General features: G+C 41.4%; 1 protein-coding gene across 1 annotated transcript in view; it reads left to right on the plus strand.

Moving 5' to 3' along the window:
* The first annotated feature begins 4,593 nt into the window (after window positions 1–4,593).
* Window positions 4,594–14,847, plus strand: part of WDR27 (WD repeat domain 27) — a 130,550-nt gene continuing 120,296 nt past the window's right edge. The window contains exons 1-8 of the mRNA XM_056344721.1: window positions 4,594–4,894; window positions 5,688–5,829; window positions 8,228–8,352; window positions 8,818–8,931; window positions 10,926–10,977; window positions 12,119–12,189; window positions 13,083–13,197; window positions 14,512–14,644. Of these exons, the coding sequence (XP_056200696.1) occupies window positions 4,715–4,894; window positions 5,688–5,829; window positions 8,228–8,352; window positions 8,818–8,931; window positions 10,926–10,977; window positions 12,119–12,189; window positions 13,083–13,197; window positions 14,512–14,644 (932 nt within the window). The 5' untranslated portion in view covers window positions 4,594–4,714. The remainder of the gene's footprint in view (window positions 4,895–5,687; window positions 5,830–8,227; window positions 8,353–8,817; window positions 8,932–10,925; window positions 10,978–12,118; window positions 12,190–13,082; window positions 13,198–14,511; window positions 14,645–14,847) is intronic.

Genomic DNA, 14,847 nt, shown 5'->3' on the forward strand with positions numbered 1-14,847 from the left:
GTAGTAGGTAGGGACATCAAGTGGGACGCGAATTCATGATTCATCACGTACTCCTCAATAAGACAAAATTTGCCAGTTCTGACCTAGGTGGATGGGCCACCTTTACTTACCCTGGAAAAGGAACATCTATAAATACATATGTGCCTGATAAATGGCCCGAAGCAGGGGGACCTTGCAGCACATCGGCAGGCGCCTGCGCTCAGTGCGGGCATGCTGGGAGGGCAGCAGCTGTGGATGTTGCATGCAGTGGCCGTGCTTGCCCCGGGTGGTTGGGAGTGGCAGGGTTCACGCTCTTGCTTCAGGGCATGCCTGGGGTGGGGGTCCCCATGGGAAGGGCATTGGCCCTTGTGAGGGTCAGAGTGCTGCAGGCAGGGGTCTGCTGGGGTGGGTGGGTGGGAGCTTTGCCCTAGAGCAGGCTGGGTCTGCGCTGGTTCCCCTGTCTCTCGGGGCAGTGCTCTCCCTGGCCTTTAGGATCTACCTGGACTATGGCTGGGGAAGTGGAAAGCTTTGCCATGTTGTTAGAGGGGATGTGTTTGGGGCGAGTGGGGGGCCATGGCTTCACAGCACCAAACACTTGTAAATTCAGTATAGTAAGATTTGCTTAGTTGTAAATTAAGAGTTAAGGGTGACACATTTGAGGAGGATGGTGAGACACTGAATGCCTGAGTATGTAGAATTTTCTACAACACACTAAGCATTTTTCACAATGGAATCCTGAAACCAGAGGAATATAATTTGATCTGCACTGAAATTGGATGTAATATACCTACTGGAGGATAGGTTGCCCTTCAACAGTTAGTGAGTTTATTTGACTATCAGCATAAACGTGACCTAAGATCACAAAACAGAAAGCCATTGTGAAGAGAGAAAAAAAATATCATTGCATTTGAATACCTGTTGATATCAATAGTTACCTTAACTTGACTGAGCTCTTTAAAATTGTGAGCAAGATTGAAGGACTGAAATTGAAAAAAACACAAATCTGCATAGATTGTAGTGTTTACAGAGAGATTCACAGGAATCTGTGTATGTATCCCAAGGTTCCTGTATCAACAGAATGAGCTAACGTTCTGTCTTCAAAGCTTTCTTGATTTCATAAAACTTGTTCTGTTCATTCCTACCTCAAACAGACTGCATAAACCCTTCAAGTGTGGATGCTATTAAATTTTAGCTTTATTAAAATCAATTTCAGTCTTATAAACAGTCTTATAGACTGCTTAAAACACATTAAAATCTTAAAGCTGATAAATCTCATTAAAGTTGTTCTTACAATGATTGAATATCGAGACCAATAGAAATACACTACAGACACAAAAGCATGATATGATAAGGAACTGCCATTTCCCTAAAATGCCCTAAAATTGTAACTTACTTCCCCCCCCCCCCCCCCCGTGACTGTCAGTTCTATTTGAAACGGGTGGATACCCAAGCTGTGGGAACATGCTGGAGCCAAGGTCTTTTAGCGTTGAGTTCCACAGAAACAGGATGTTGCCAGGAGGTATGTTTCATGGGAGAGTGGTATAAATTTCTCATTGCACACTTGCATGTCACTAGTCTTCTCATGCAACAGTCACCTTGTCCTAATGGGGCAGAAATCTACTTCTTGTCATGTTACTGGATGAGTGGCATCTCAGCCACTGAGAAGCAACAGCACCTACTGGAAGGGCAAGAAGCAGTGATGGTCTGCACCTGTCTGAAGTGATCTCCATCAGATTGCCTTTTACTGGATCAGGGTCCAGCTGCAGGAAAGGAGTTGGTATTCCAGTTCCTCTTTGGTAAGTCAAGAAATCAGTCCAAGATCTCTGATACTTCCTTGGATTGCTGTTAGTTCCCTAGATGTTACGGGCAGTAGGTTGTTGAAAGTATTGTAGCCAAAAACATTGAAAAATGAAAATATACTACAGTGAAAAGAATTGGGAAAAAGCCGTGGAAACAGTTGCAGACAAATATACAATATGTTTCAGAACAAGTTCTTTACTCCTGGGAGTTGTTTGCCTGTCTAAACAACAGCTTTTTTCTGTATCAGAATTTATCTTTCTTTACTGGTGACTAAACTGTCATAACACATTCATGACTGTACCACTCATGAAAATTGTCATCAGCATGTCACAATCAAATTTTTCTCTAGTGTCCTGGTTTCAGCTGGGATGGATGGTTGGGAACTTAGTAGCTAGGACAGTGCTGCGTCTTGGCTATGATGTGAGAACAATGTTGATAACACACTGAAGTTTTCAGTTGTTGCTGGGTTATGTTTATACTAAGTAAAGGACTTCTCAGTTTCCTTGGCCTTGCCAGCCAGAGGGCTGGAGGGGCACAAGAGACTGGGAGGGGACACAGCCAGGACAGCTGACCTGAACCAGCCGAAGAGGTATTCCATACCACGGGACACCATGCTTGGTATATAAACTTGGGGGGTTAGCTGAGGGGGGGATTGTTGCTCAGGGACTGGCTGGGCATTGGTCAGTGGCTGGTGAGCAGTTGTACTGTGCATCACTTGTTTTCCTTTCTCCCTTTTCCTTTGGATTTTATCCTTTTCCCCACCTTTCCATTATAAGTGTTACTATTATTATTGTTATTGTTGTTGTTCTCACCTTTTTATTGTTTAAATTATTAAATTGTTCTTATCTCATCCCTTGAGTTTTACATTCCTTTCCAATTCTCCTCCCCACCCCTCTGGGTGAGGGGCAGTAAGCAAGGGGCTGTGTGGTGCTGGGGTTAAACCATGACATCTAGTATTCTCAGCTGTGAGTCACAGTTCAGAAAAGAAATACTGTCATATGCAGCGCATTGGGTTACCGCTATGCAGCTGGTGCTTAATACAGTGGCTTTATCCAAATTTGCAAGGATGCATGAAAGAGAATATGGACTGGTACATTCTCCAGGCAAAACTAGTGCAAGGAGATTGTGTTGTCAATGGTAATACATATTACGTGCTCATATAGGGCAAAAATGCTTGTAGTGTTACAGACAGACATTCCTGTAGAAAGCATCTGTTTGAAATGCAGTTGAGGTACGTACTGAGCCCACAGATTGATGGTTTAAGTTGGTGTGGATCAAAAACTTGATCATGGAATTGTAACTCAGGTTGAAAGGGACCTCCAGACTCCTCCAGCCCAACATCCTGTTCAAAACAGGTCTAATTAAATCATGGTGCTCAGGGCCATGTCCATTTGACTCTTGGACAACTTCAGGGATAGGCATCCACAACTTCTCTTCAGAAACTTGTTCCAATATTCAACCACCTTCATGGTATTTTTTTTTTAATAACAATAAAAATCCTGATATCTACTTGGATTTTCCCAGGTTCCAGCTTGCCTCATCACTGAGCACCTCTGAGAAGAATCTAGCTCCAACTTCCCTATATTCTCCGACTATGTAGTTGTAAGCAACAATAAGGTCTTGGCTGTCTCCAGGCTGAGGCACCCCGTTTTCGCAGCCTCTCCTTATACATCACCTTCTCCAGCCCCCTGCCCATCTTGGTTGCCTTCTGCTGGACTTGCTCCAGTATGTCAATACCCTCGTACCGACAACCCCAAAACTGGACCCAGTACTGCAAAAGTGGTTTCACAAGCACCACACAGGGACCACAGGATCACTCCCGGGACCTGCTGGCTACCCTGCTACTAATTCAGGGTTTATTAGATAAGGTGGGCTGCCTCTGCTGCAAAGGCACCAGTGGTGCCCCACATTCAGCTTGCCCAGGAGGATCATAGAAGGGTTTGGGTTGGAAGGGACCTTAAAGATTATGTAGTTCCAACCTCCCTGCCATGGGCAGGGACACCTTCCACTAGAGCAGGTTGCTTAAAGCCCTGTCCAACCTGGCCTGGAACACTGCCAGGGATGGGGCATCCACAGCTGCTCTGGGCAGCCTGTGCCAGTGTCTTGCAACCCTCAGAGTGAAGAATGCATTCCTATTAGGATTTTTTTTAAAAAAATATTTTATTTATATTAGAAATTTACCTCATCTAAATCTACCCTCTTTCACTTTAAAGCCATTAACACTTGTCCTATCACCACATATCCTTGCAAAACGTCCCTCTCCAGCCTTCTGGCAGGGCCCCGTCAGGTACCGGGGGGCCGCTGTGAGGTCTCCCCGGAGCCTCCTCCTCCCCGGGCCGAGCAGCCCCAGCCCTCGGCCTGCCCGCACAGGCCAGGCGCTCCAGCCCTCGCCAGCCGCCGCGGCCCCTCTGGCCCCGCTCTATCAGGGCCATGTCTCTCTTGTGCTGGGGTCCCCAGGCCTGGACGCAGCGCTGCAGGAGGGATGCCCGTGACAGCGGGACCGAACCTCTCTGCCCGACCCGCCGGCCACGCTTCTTGCGGTGCAGCCCAGGAACGGCTGTGCCGAGCCAACCCGCCTCGGCGCCGCCGCCATGTTGTCGAGGGGAACAGCGCGGCGCGGCGGGGGCGGATCGCGGCGGGGGCGGATCGCGGCGGGGGCGGATCGCGGCGGGGGGCGCGGCGGAGCCTGAGGCGCTGCTGGCTCCGCGCACGGGCCACAGGAGGCTTGTCCCGCTCGGCGACCCGTCGGCGACGCTGCTGCCGTGGTTACGGACCGGCCGTGGGCGGGCGGCGGGACCGGGCGGGCCGGCTTGTCCCGTCCTGGGGGCCAGGAGCCGGGCGGGCCCCTCCGCCTCCGCGGCCCTGGGCTCACCAGCGGTGAGTGGGCAGCCGGTGAGGCGAGGCGAGCCCCCTGGGGGCCTTTTCCAGCCGTAGGATGGAAGGTGACGGGGGCCGTTGTTCTGGAGGAAGCCGCGACCCAGACGTTGTCTGCGAAAAACACTTGTTTAAGTCGCAGCTCTCCGGCTGCCTTGTCCAGCTGGCGTGTGGCCACCGGCACTGCGCTTTCCCTTTGGACTGCAATGGGTTGTGCGTCTGGAACGCAGAGACCGCTGAGGTAAAACCAGAACGTACCCCTTCACAGGCTGCCATTTCAGAAGAAGGCTTAAAAGGAGTTTATAAACAAAATATCTGAGGGTAGTGTAGGAGTGTCAGGCTCCACTTTAATGCTAGGAAGATAATAGCATTTGTTAGGAACTTTTTACCGTGAGGAGAATAATATAAACACTTGTGGTCTTCTGCTCACTCCTGCCCAGTGCGGCAGGGGAATTGGATGGGCAAAAGTGAGAAGTCATAGGTCAGTCAAGATCAAGACAGTTTAACGAGTGAAGGAAAGAGGAAAAAAGGAGTGGTACAAAGGCTCACCACCTCCTAGAAGCAGACCAATCTCTCTACAGGCTTCACACAATACCCACTTTTTAGAAGACAACACCCCAGCCCCCCAACACCTTCATCCAATACCCCAGCTTTATTGCTAAGCACATGTGGCTGTGCCCCCTCCCAGTCTCTTGTGCATCCCCAGCCTGTTTGCTGGGGAGGGACACAGTGTGAAAAAGAGAAAGCCTTGATGCTGTGCAAGCAGTGTTTGGCAACAGCTAAAACATTGGTGTGTTATCAATGCTGGTTTTGTCACAAAATCCACAGCACTGCACCATTCAAGCTGCTATAAAGAAAGTTAACTCCATCCCAGCTACAGTCACATTGTAGCTGATCAAGTGATTTTGAAACAATAAAGAAAAAATAGTTATTGCTTTGTTAATTGCACGTACATTATCAATTTTTAATTTTGTATTGTTCATCATCTTAGTTTGAAATGCCTCATTTAACTTTTCTTTACCCACATTTTTCAGCCATTACATTTGTCAGGACATCATTACTCAATTTCTGCATTGTCATTTGGAAGTAAAATCAAACCACTTCTTGTCTGCTCTGCTTCTCGTGAACGAGTGATAGTGTGGAATCTTGATGAATGCACACAGAAGGTGAAAGAAGGTAGAGTATTATTGATAGAATATATACATTGTATATATATTATATATATATATGTAAAAGAAGAGATGCAAAGGCAATTGCTCACCACCTACGAGCAGACCAATGCCCAGTCAGTCCCTGAGCGACAGCCAAACAGCTATCTTAGAAGACAACCCCACAACACCTCCTTTTCTTTCACTGCTCCTTCCATAAAAAGATCATCTCTGAGTAGCGTGTGTTAACCACTCGGATTCAGCAGCCCTGACAGTGATAAATCGCGCTTTATTTCTCTGTTGCTCTTCTTCAGCAACGCCGAGCCACGTCAGGCCAGTAGCCCAGCCAGCCTGGCCACCAGACCCTCTCAGAAGGCCCCGCGCTAAGAGCCCCCGCACCGCAGGCGGCTGCAGCCCCGCAGCGGACACTGCGCCGGGGCGCGGGGGGCAGCGGCGGGCGGGTGGCGGCGGCCCCTCCGGTGCGGCCCGGGGAACTGGCCAAGGTGCTGCCCGGGAACCGGCGAGCGCGGGCAGCCGCGGGGGAGCCGCGGAGAAGCACTGCAGATCTACCTACCGCTGTGGGGTAAAACGGGGAGAAAAATTCCCAGCCATAGCAGTCCTGCATAACTGAACATGCAATGCCAGTATAACTAAATGCTGCCTTTTCTGAAATATCTGTAGAAACAGTGTTTTGCATCCTGATTTGTCTAATCCTGCCTCCTCTTCTGCTGCTGCCTGGACACTGTTGTTGTGTGTCTGTGGAGCAATGCAAGTATCTGGGAGGAGAGCACATGAGTGAAAGAAAGTTGTGATAACATAACACAAATAAAGCAGAAGTTCTAGCGTCCTGACCACCATCTTGCTTTGGAACCTCAACAAATGGAGTTAGATTCTAGGAAGCAGTGATGACCCCTCTTCAAGTTTAAATTGATTGGAAAGTAGAGGGATAATGAAAGAAAGGGAGCAAGACCCCCAGGACTCACTGGAGTCCCAAGGACACTGTGTCCAAAATATGTTGTTATGGCATGATAATCAAGAGGTATTAGAGTCTGCCTTTGGTGTCAAAATTGAGAGCTGCATGGCATTGTCCAACACAGTTAAGTTTCCTCCTTGTTACCTGTAGTAGAGTTTTGCCTATGATTTAATGTGTGGGACCTGTCTCTTGTACTCTACTGCATGTTGAATTTGCAAATCTACATATTATGAAAATTAATATTGCAAAGAAAAGTGAACAAATTAAGTGTTTTTATAATAAATGTCATTATTACATTTAAATCCTTGTAAGAATAACATAAAGAATCAAAGAATGCTTTAGGGACTGGGCATAAAATGGGACTATGATTTTGGAGGAAACAGAAATAGAAGTTAGGAATAGACAGTTAATGGCAGGCAGATAAAGAGTATGTGTAGTTTCAATACAAAGATACTTGAGAGCCAGATTCTCTGCTGCTGGGTTTTTTATCTCTTTTTCTCTCTATCTACAGACTCATCAACAGATGCTGTATAGTCTTTCTCTTCCCAGACTGTGATCTGCACAGTCTTTACATGTTTTCTCAGTTCTTATCAACTGTATCAAAGTAGTTAAAGAGTTCTTTGTGTTATCCGTCTCTCTATCCTGGTAGATCTTGACACATTAATCAATTGTAGAAACACTCCACAGCATCTAGGATGAAACCTAGAAAAGGACAACTGTAGTTGTTATGCCTGTACGCTAGTTAATTTGGTGCCTATGAAATCCTAAAATTTAATGAGATGTCCAATACCTCCTCACATTGTTAAAGGTAGCATCATAAAATACAGATCTGCAGAAACCAGCCTGCTTGAATCAGTGAGATGTCCAGAATGAAACTGTGAAGAAAGGCATAAAATATGAGTCTCTTCTCAAACCTAGTCTTATCATCTGACTCAGTAATGACATTTAGCGGTGTACTTCGTCTTTCAGTGCTTTCCCACAGAAGAATTAAAACCAAGAGAAGGAAAGTTCCCCTTACTCAATAGCTGAGTGCCTGGGATATTCTCCTGGAATACAAATCCCTGTTTTGCTGGGCTTCAGTCAGGGTTTTTTGTCTCCAAAATGAATGTGGCACTACTGGGTTTCTTGGGCACTTCACCCTACTCCAAAGATCCTGACCCTGGCAGTCTTTGATGGAAGGACGATTTGATGGGCACACTTGTTATTAGTACCTCAAAGAGTACCAGATCCTGTCTAGGCAACAAGGCAGATGGAAGGATCCTGCTGGTGCACAGTTCTGTGCTTTGCTTCCCAATAGCCTGCTATAATTAAATTGTGGGTTGTTCTGTACATCATCCTGACAGAAACTGGCGTAGCTCTGTGGTTAGATAACCACCTTGCAAAGTTTCTAAGAATCCCACTGCACCAGAGTTTTATATTTCATTGAGTATCAATAACAATAAAATTTCTGCAGGATTAACACCTCGAGGAATTGTTATAGGAACTCTTTTGGGAATGGTACTTCATGTAAGATTTAGTCCGGATGATCAACAAGTGGCGGTATGTGCTGGAAATCGGATCTACATGTTAAGTGCAAAGGTGAGATAGCATTCTTTGTAGCCATGGTATTTCTTTAACTTACTTTAAAATAAAATAATGACACAGAAATGTCAATATAAACAAGCAAAAGCATTCATTTTTCTCATATAGATGAAAACAAGTATGAACTAATGCTTGATAAAACATCATATACCAGATAGAAGACTAGGTTAAAAAAGTTGAAATGAAACAATATCTCAATAACTTAGAAGATGAAAACATTCTGAGGGCATCTGAAACATTACTCTGATATCACTCATTCTGAAGAAGCAAATGTCATGCGTAGTGGTTTTGCCAGCAGGATGATATACAGGGCTGCAGTTTCAATAAGAAACATATTATTGCATTAATATTTTAAATGTGAATCTGACAATTTTTAGCAACAGTTACTAATTATTGAAACATTTAATTGTCATTTTTCATTTTAAATCTAATCTATTTTTATTTTGACTTGCCTCATCACAGAACGAAGCTATACTAGCTGAATTGGATGGCCACCTGGCTCCAGTGACTGCTGCTGAGTTTTGCACATGGGAGAAAAGTATGCTTATATCGGTGTCAGAAGACAGAACCTTTAAGGCAAGGAAATTGTGGAGCTGCACTTTAAAAACATAGAATTTAGTGAATATATGAAGTTGTCTTTTTTTCCCTTCAAATGTTTTCTGAAGATTAAGCAAAAACCTCTTTGACTTTATAGAGATTGGGACATTTTTCTTGGTTTCTTGGGAAATTATTGTAAAAATTAATTACTTTTTTTTAAAAAAAGAATATTGCAGGGTTCGTGTACTCAAAACTTTCCACAGTGAAGTGTTAAATGTGGTGATTATCTGGCATATGGAAAGAAAATATTTTGATCACCTTGGCTGTAAGTGAAACATTTCAGATATGCTGAAATGAAAGAAAGCATTTCAGTTTGAATCTGCTGACATTGATTGGAATTCCCCTTTTGGGAATATGGTTTTGAGTTATTGTATGCTGGTAGGTTTTTTAGCCAGACAACATTTTATATGATGACACCATGGGTTGCTGCTGCTGTACATGATGACAATAGAAAACAACTTAGTAAGGGGAAACAAGGAGCCTGAGTGAACCCAGGTATATCTTCCAGGAGATACTGAGGGCGGGGAGTGTACCTTGATTAGATACAGTTTAGTCTACAACTGATTGTCCTCTATACAATTCTAAAAGCAGCCCAACATTTAGTTTTACAAGACAAAGTAAAATTAAAATTTGCTATATCAAAGGTTTGTTTTTTTGGGTTTTTTTTGGGTTTTTTTTCCCTTAAATTTAATTTTTATGTGACACTCTGTTCTGGATAAAATGTGATTTTGATTTTTGTCCTGGCCTTGGACAAAAAAAATGCTAAGATTGAATTGACATTTTAGGAAATATTAATAATTATGACTTTCTGATTTGTTTCTTATTTTGTATATGTTGATCTAAGGAGTTAAGGTAAAAAATGGATGAAGGAAAAGATCTACATGCTTCTTCTTGCTAATTTAATGAAGACTTGATAAACTATACAAAATTGTAATGAATAAGTTTTTGGTTTTGGTTTTTTTTTTAAGATAAATGTTGGGACTAAAATGAAAATCAGCTGAAAACATTTTGCAAGTCTCTCAAATAACTTAGTAAATAAGTCTTCAAATTTCATTTTCTCTGCCTGGTTCTCCAGATCAGGGGTAATTCTCTGAAAGTAGCCATGCTAAGCCTATGATAGTTGGCTGCTGTGGTTGCAGGACATACAGTGTCCAAAACATTATATTCTCTTAGCTATTTTACTTGGTTAAAGAAATGGAATAGGTGAGAATCTCTTGAGAGAAATTTGTGAAACATAATCTTAGGAAACAGCTTTTCAGAAGAATGATGTTTACATTCAAAGAGACACAAAACATGAACAAAGACAAAGTCTTGGGAGCTAAACAAAAGCTCACAGACATGTTCAGAAAGCGGGGACTGTCTGGCTGTGAATTTTCCAATCCCATCTGTGATAGCTATGATAAATGTAGTGGAAGTCCTTTTGGAGAGGCAGGCTCATAGAAGTAACGACATGTGAGGAAAAATTTGGTTTTATTTACTTTTCTTAACTATTAAGCATAAAATGCATCACTTAGCAACAGTCATGTTAGTAATGAAACATGATTTATGTGTGGGTCTGTAGATCAAAGTATCATTATTTTTAATAAAAACCTCTTATCCCAGAGCCCAATATGAAAATTGTGAAATTATGCAAGCTCCCTGTGCAAAATCTAAAACAAGTTCAAGTATGTCTTTTCATTAATTTAGCTTAAGTCACTAAGATATCAACTAAGCAAAGATTATAATAAGTACTTCTAATTACTTTGTGTATCCGTATCTGGATACACATTTTCACTATGGATACTTCTCAATTAAACAAAGCCCTGCATGGTTAGAAAAAAAATCTGAAAAAAACCTTACCATACTGCATCACTTTTAATGGCTGCATTTCTCTGTTTTAACCACATGATGGCTGTTGAAGTTTGTGTTTGCCTTAAAGATCTTGAGTAGATGCCTATATTTACTGTTTGTTGTTTTTTTTTTTCTTTCTAAAGGTGTGGGACTATTCTACCGGCCAGTTAATATATCAGTCAGGAGTATTAACGGGTAAGTTTTCTTTTTATATGTACTTCTTCATAACAAAAAATCCTCTCTCCAAAAAATAATATAAAATTATTATAGAAATATTTAGTTGATTGAGTGAAGATAACTCTAGGAGACTACATAGTAGTAAACACATTATCCTTTAAAGCCAGTAGTAAATAGATTTTTCTTTAAAGTATCCTTCTGGATAGTTTAGCGTACTTTCATAAACAGCTGGTTTTGTACAGCACACAAAGGGTGTGCATGTGACTATTGCTGTTTGCTGAGACATACAAACGGAGCTCTCTTGTAGGTACAGTCCCACTGTCTGAGTACTATGTGCTTGTTTTCTTTCGAGTTTTCTATATGACATGGAAGGAAACACTATACCATATGTAGATTTATTAGCAGTGCCTGCAGTGGATGGCATATACTGACTTTAAAGATGAAAGGTACTTCTGTGGAAAGATGAGAGCAAAAGGAGAGAAGAGGAGGAGGGCAAGCATTATCTCTGGTGCAGCAGGGACCCTTCCTTCAATAGCACCTTTCCTACAGGAACCATATAGTTTTTAACAGGACTTGCTCAAACTCCCCTTTGGTTGTTCCTGCTTGTGGTGCTGTTAGTGGTGTTTGGGTCACACTTTGGGTGCATGAGCTGCCTGGAGGTTGGTTGTTAAGCTTTGTGCATATGTATTACTGGACGACCTCACGGAAACTAAAAGCTAAAACCACATGGTAGGAAAGGAAAGGAAGAAGGGGTGATTCCCTCTTGGTTGCCTGGGCAATTCTTTCCCTTGAAAACCTTCCTTAACTGTAATATCAGGGTTTTCACGTGCAAGACCATGAGAATGACAGCATGGGAACAACAAGGGAAAACTACTGCCACAGGGGCTCTGAAAACCATGGCACAGCAGCTTGGGTGAAAGGGTGCAGAAAACCGCTGCCATGGCAGCTTGGATGAAAGGCAGGTCACAGACCTGCAAATGGAAAGCCCTTAACAACGCAAAGACTAAAGCACACAAAGCATTGTGCAGCTATAAGGATTGCAGTAAGGAATTTTTTCACCCATCTTTATGAATAGGAGGATTCAATTTTGGATCATGTATTTTAGTTAAATATCTGATTTGCGTCTGCTCTGGAAATAACTTTATCTTTTCTTAAGCAGCATTTCCTTTGCTAAGTCTGCTAATCGATGAAGAAAATAAACAGATTATCACTGGATGTGTTGAGGGACAGGTAAGTATTACCTATCAAACTTAGCCTCTATCTCAAAACAGTCAACTATTGTTAATGTATCTATCTATAAAAAAAATTCACAATCTGCATACATGTTTAGAACTGTTAAAACAGTTATTTTAGTAAGCATAATTCAATGCTTTGAGCATAAACCATATGTGGTATATAAGACCTCTGTTATAAAATGGAAACTTTTTCCTGAAAATCAGGGAAGTTTTTAAGAGCACAGTCAGTGATTATATAAGAAGAGTACACTTAGAAGCTATAAATGTATCTGTTTTACAAGAAGAAAAAGGTGAAAAATAGGATTCTCCTATTTCGGCCAAGGAATGAAACACAAGACAATAAGTGGAAGAGGCTGATTTCAGCATGTTGGAATTCTAATAAAAATGTTATAAATGTGAATACACATTTCACTTCCTTTTTAATGTAATGCTAAGAATATATTTACATGATGTTTTCCACCTGTTTTCCTTCAGTGTTACCGTTCAGTGAATTGTGAAGAAAATTAAGGATTTAACTGTAGTGATTCTTAAAAAGAAAAAGGTATAAATGGAATTCATATACGTGACAGTGAGCAATTACATGCAGGTTACCTGTGAATTTTGATTGGGGGAAATAGTCTATGAGGATTTTTTTTTAAAGATATAAACATATCAGAATTAGGTGTGCAGTTAAAATTGATAATGACCCCTATTGCTAATATTGAATATATCTTTTGATAATCTTAGAAATGCATATAATTGAATTTCTGGTTCAAAGTGATATTCCAGATTCAAAAAGTTTTTAGTTATATCAACAGTTTTAAATATTGGACCTTTAGTTTGTATTCATGTAAGATTTATATTTAACATCAAAAGCTTATTGCAGTTGCTTTTTTGCTTTTCTTGCAGCTTTGGATCTTCAGTTTAATCAGTGATCATAATTACCGTTGCGTAGCACATATCAACTTAAAGAAAGAAGAAGAGAAATTCTGTAATAAAGTGTGGAAATCTGGAAAAGAAATAGGTAGCACAGTGCTTCTAGAATGCTGCTTATGATATGTTCTAGTTGTAATTGACTACTGACTGTGTGCTTTTTATGCCATGAGAATTTATTATAAGTGATGGAGTTGTGAGTCTCAGACTGTGGCATGGAATTCTTACTGAAGCTGATATGAAGTTGGGTATTGGCATATCTGGAAGGAATTATTTGACATATCTGGAAAAAATTATTCCTGTATGTCTATAATAAAATCTTGACCGATGCATCTACTTATAAAATATTACATGATGTGAACTGTTAAGTATTTGGGTTTTATTGAATTCATTGCCCAAGTCTTCAGTGAGAAAAGAATCGGTGCCTAAAAATTCATCCATTGTTTAAGTGGAGTACCATTTCTCAGTTACCTTTGAAACTGCTAGGAATCTATTTTTTAATTACTATTATTCTTCAATCCATGCTGCTGCCTCCATGGTATCATATTTCCCTGGCTGTGCTATTTCTAGTGGTATATAACACGAGTACTTATAAGTTTTTAAAGACTGCGCTGGTAACCTCAGCAAGGTGATTCCATCTTTCCAAATGAGGCAGTCAGACTAGCTGCAGTGAGCTGAGGTCCTCATAAACACAAGCAAGAAAGCCTTTTCTTTAGGGAAAGGCAGATCTGGTTTCCCTTGCTTGTTCTTTTTCTGGCCTTAATGACTGTTGTATTAGCTGCCTAGATTCAATAATCAAAAATCTGTCCAGATTCAATAATCCTGAGGTCCTAACCTAATGAGAAAGACTACTACATTTCTTGTTAATACTTAAAATATATGGATATCACTTTGATCTTCGGATTTTTGAGAGTGATGTAGTGTCTGTGCCTAATGCTGAGTTCTGTGCTATTAGTTCCTAGGTGTGAATTGCACATGTGTAATGAATTGGAGACTCCTTGGGAAGGTGAAAAGGAGGTGGCTTTCCATCTTGGTTTTGGATTATGTTGTAACCATAGTAACAAGCAAATTTTCAGGCTAAGTGGAAAAGTACCCAGTGTATTTAAGTGTGGTTGGAATACAGCTTTCGAAGTAACTTTTTGAGATAAACACATCTAAATTCTGCCAACTACTTTTCAGTCCTTAAGTAGGCTCTTTGTATTTGAAAGAAGATGGTATTAAAAATAATGTAATGAGGATAAATATCTCAAGAGGGCTGGCTCTTAGGATATATCCATCTTTTGAAAAAGAAACTTCTTGAGTGTAGTCTTAGTTCATGCTACTTTACTACATCCAACTCTCTTGAATCCTGTCTGTTTCCTTTATTTCATTGTTGATAGTTAGTATTGTTGATTGTTTTTCTTAGGTGAAGCGCAAACTACTTCCAAGCTTGGCAAAACAAACAACATAAGACCAGAAGGATCAGTGGAAACATCATTGCCTATCCTCTTAATTGAACACTGTGACTTCTTAGTATGTCTCCATAATGAGGAAAACATGTAAGTCCTTTAAAATACCACCAAGAATTTGGCTGGAATCTACTCCTAGGAGTTCCTATTGGTTCTTGGATTATTTTCACTGCAACTTACTATTGTTTAAAAAATGCACTAGGAAAATTGAAGAATTTTTTAGTGATCTGCGAGTTTTTGTGGCCTACTTTTAGGCAGATAATATATACAAACTGATAAAAAGTTAAAAGTAG

The sequence above is a fragment of the Falco biarmicus genome, chromosome 6, assembly GCF_023638135.1.
Source record: "Falco biarmicus isolate bFalBia1 chromosome 6, bFalBia1.pri, whole genome shotgun sequence".
Classification (NCBI taxonomy): Eukaryota; Metazoa; Chordata; class Aves; order Falconiformes; family Falconidae; genus Falco; species Falco biarmicus.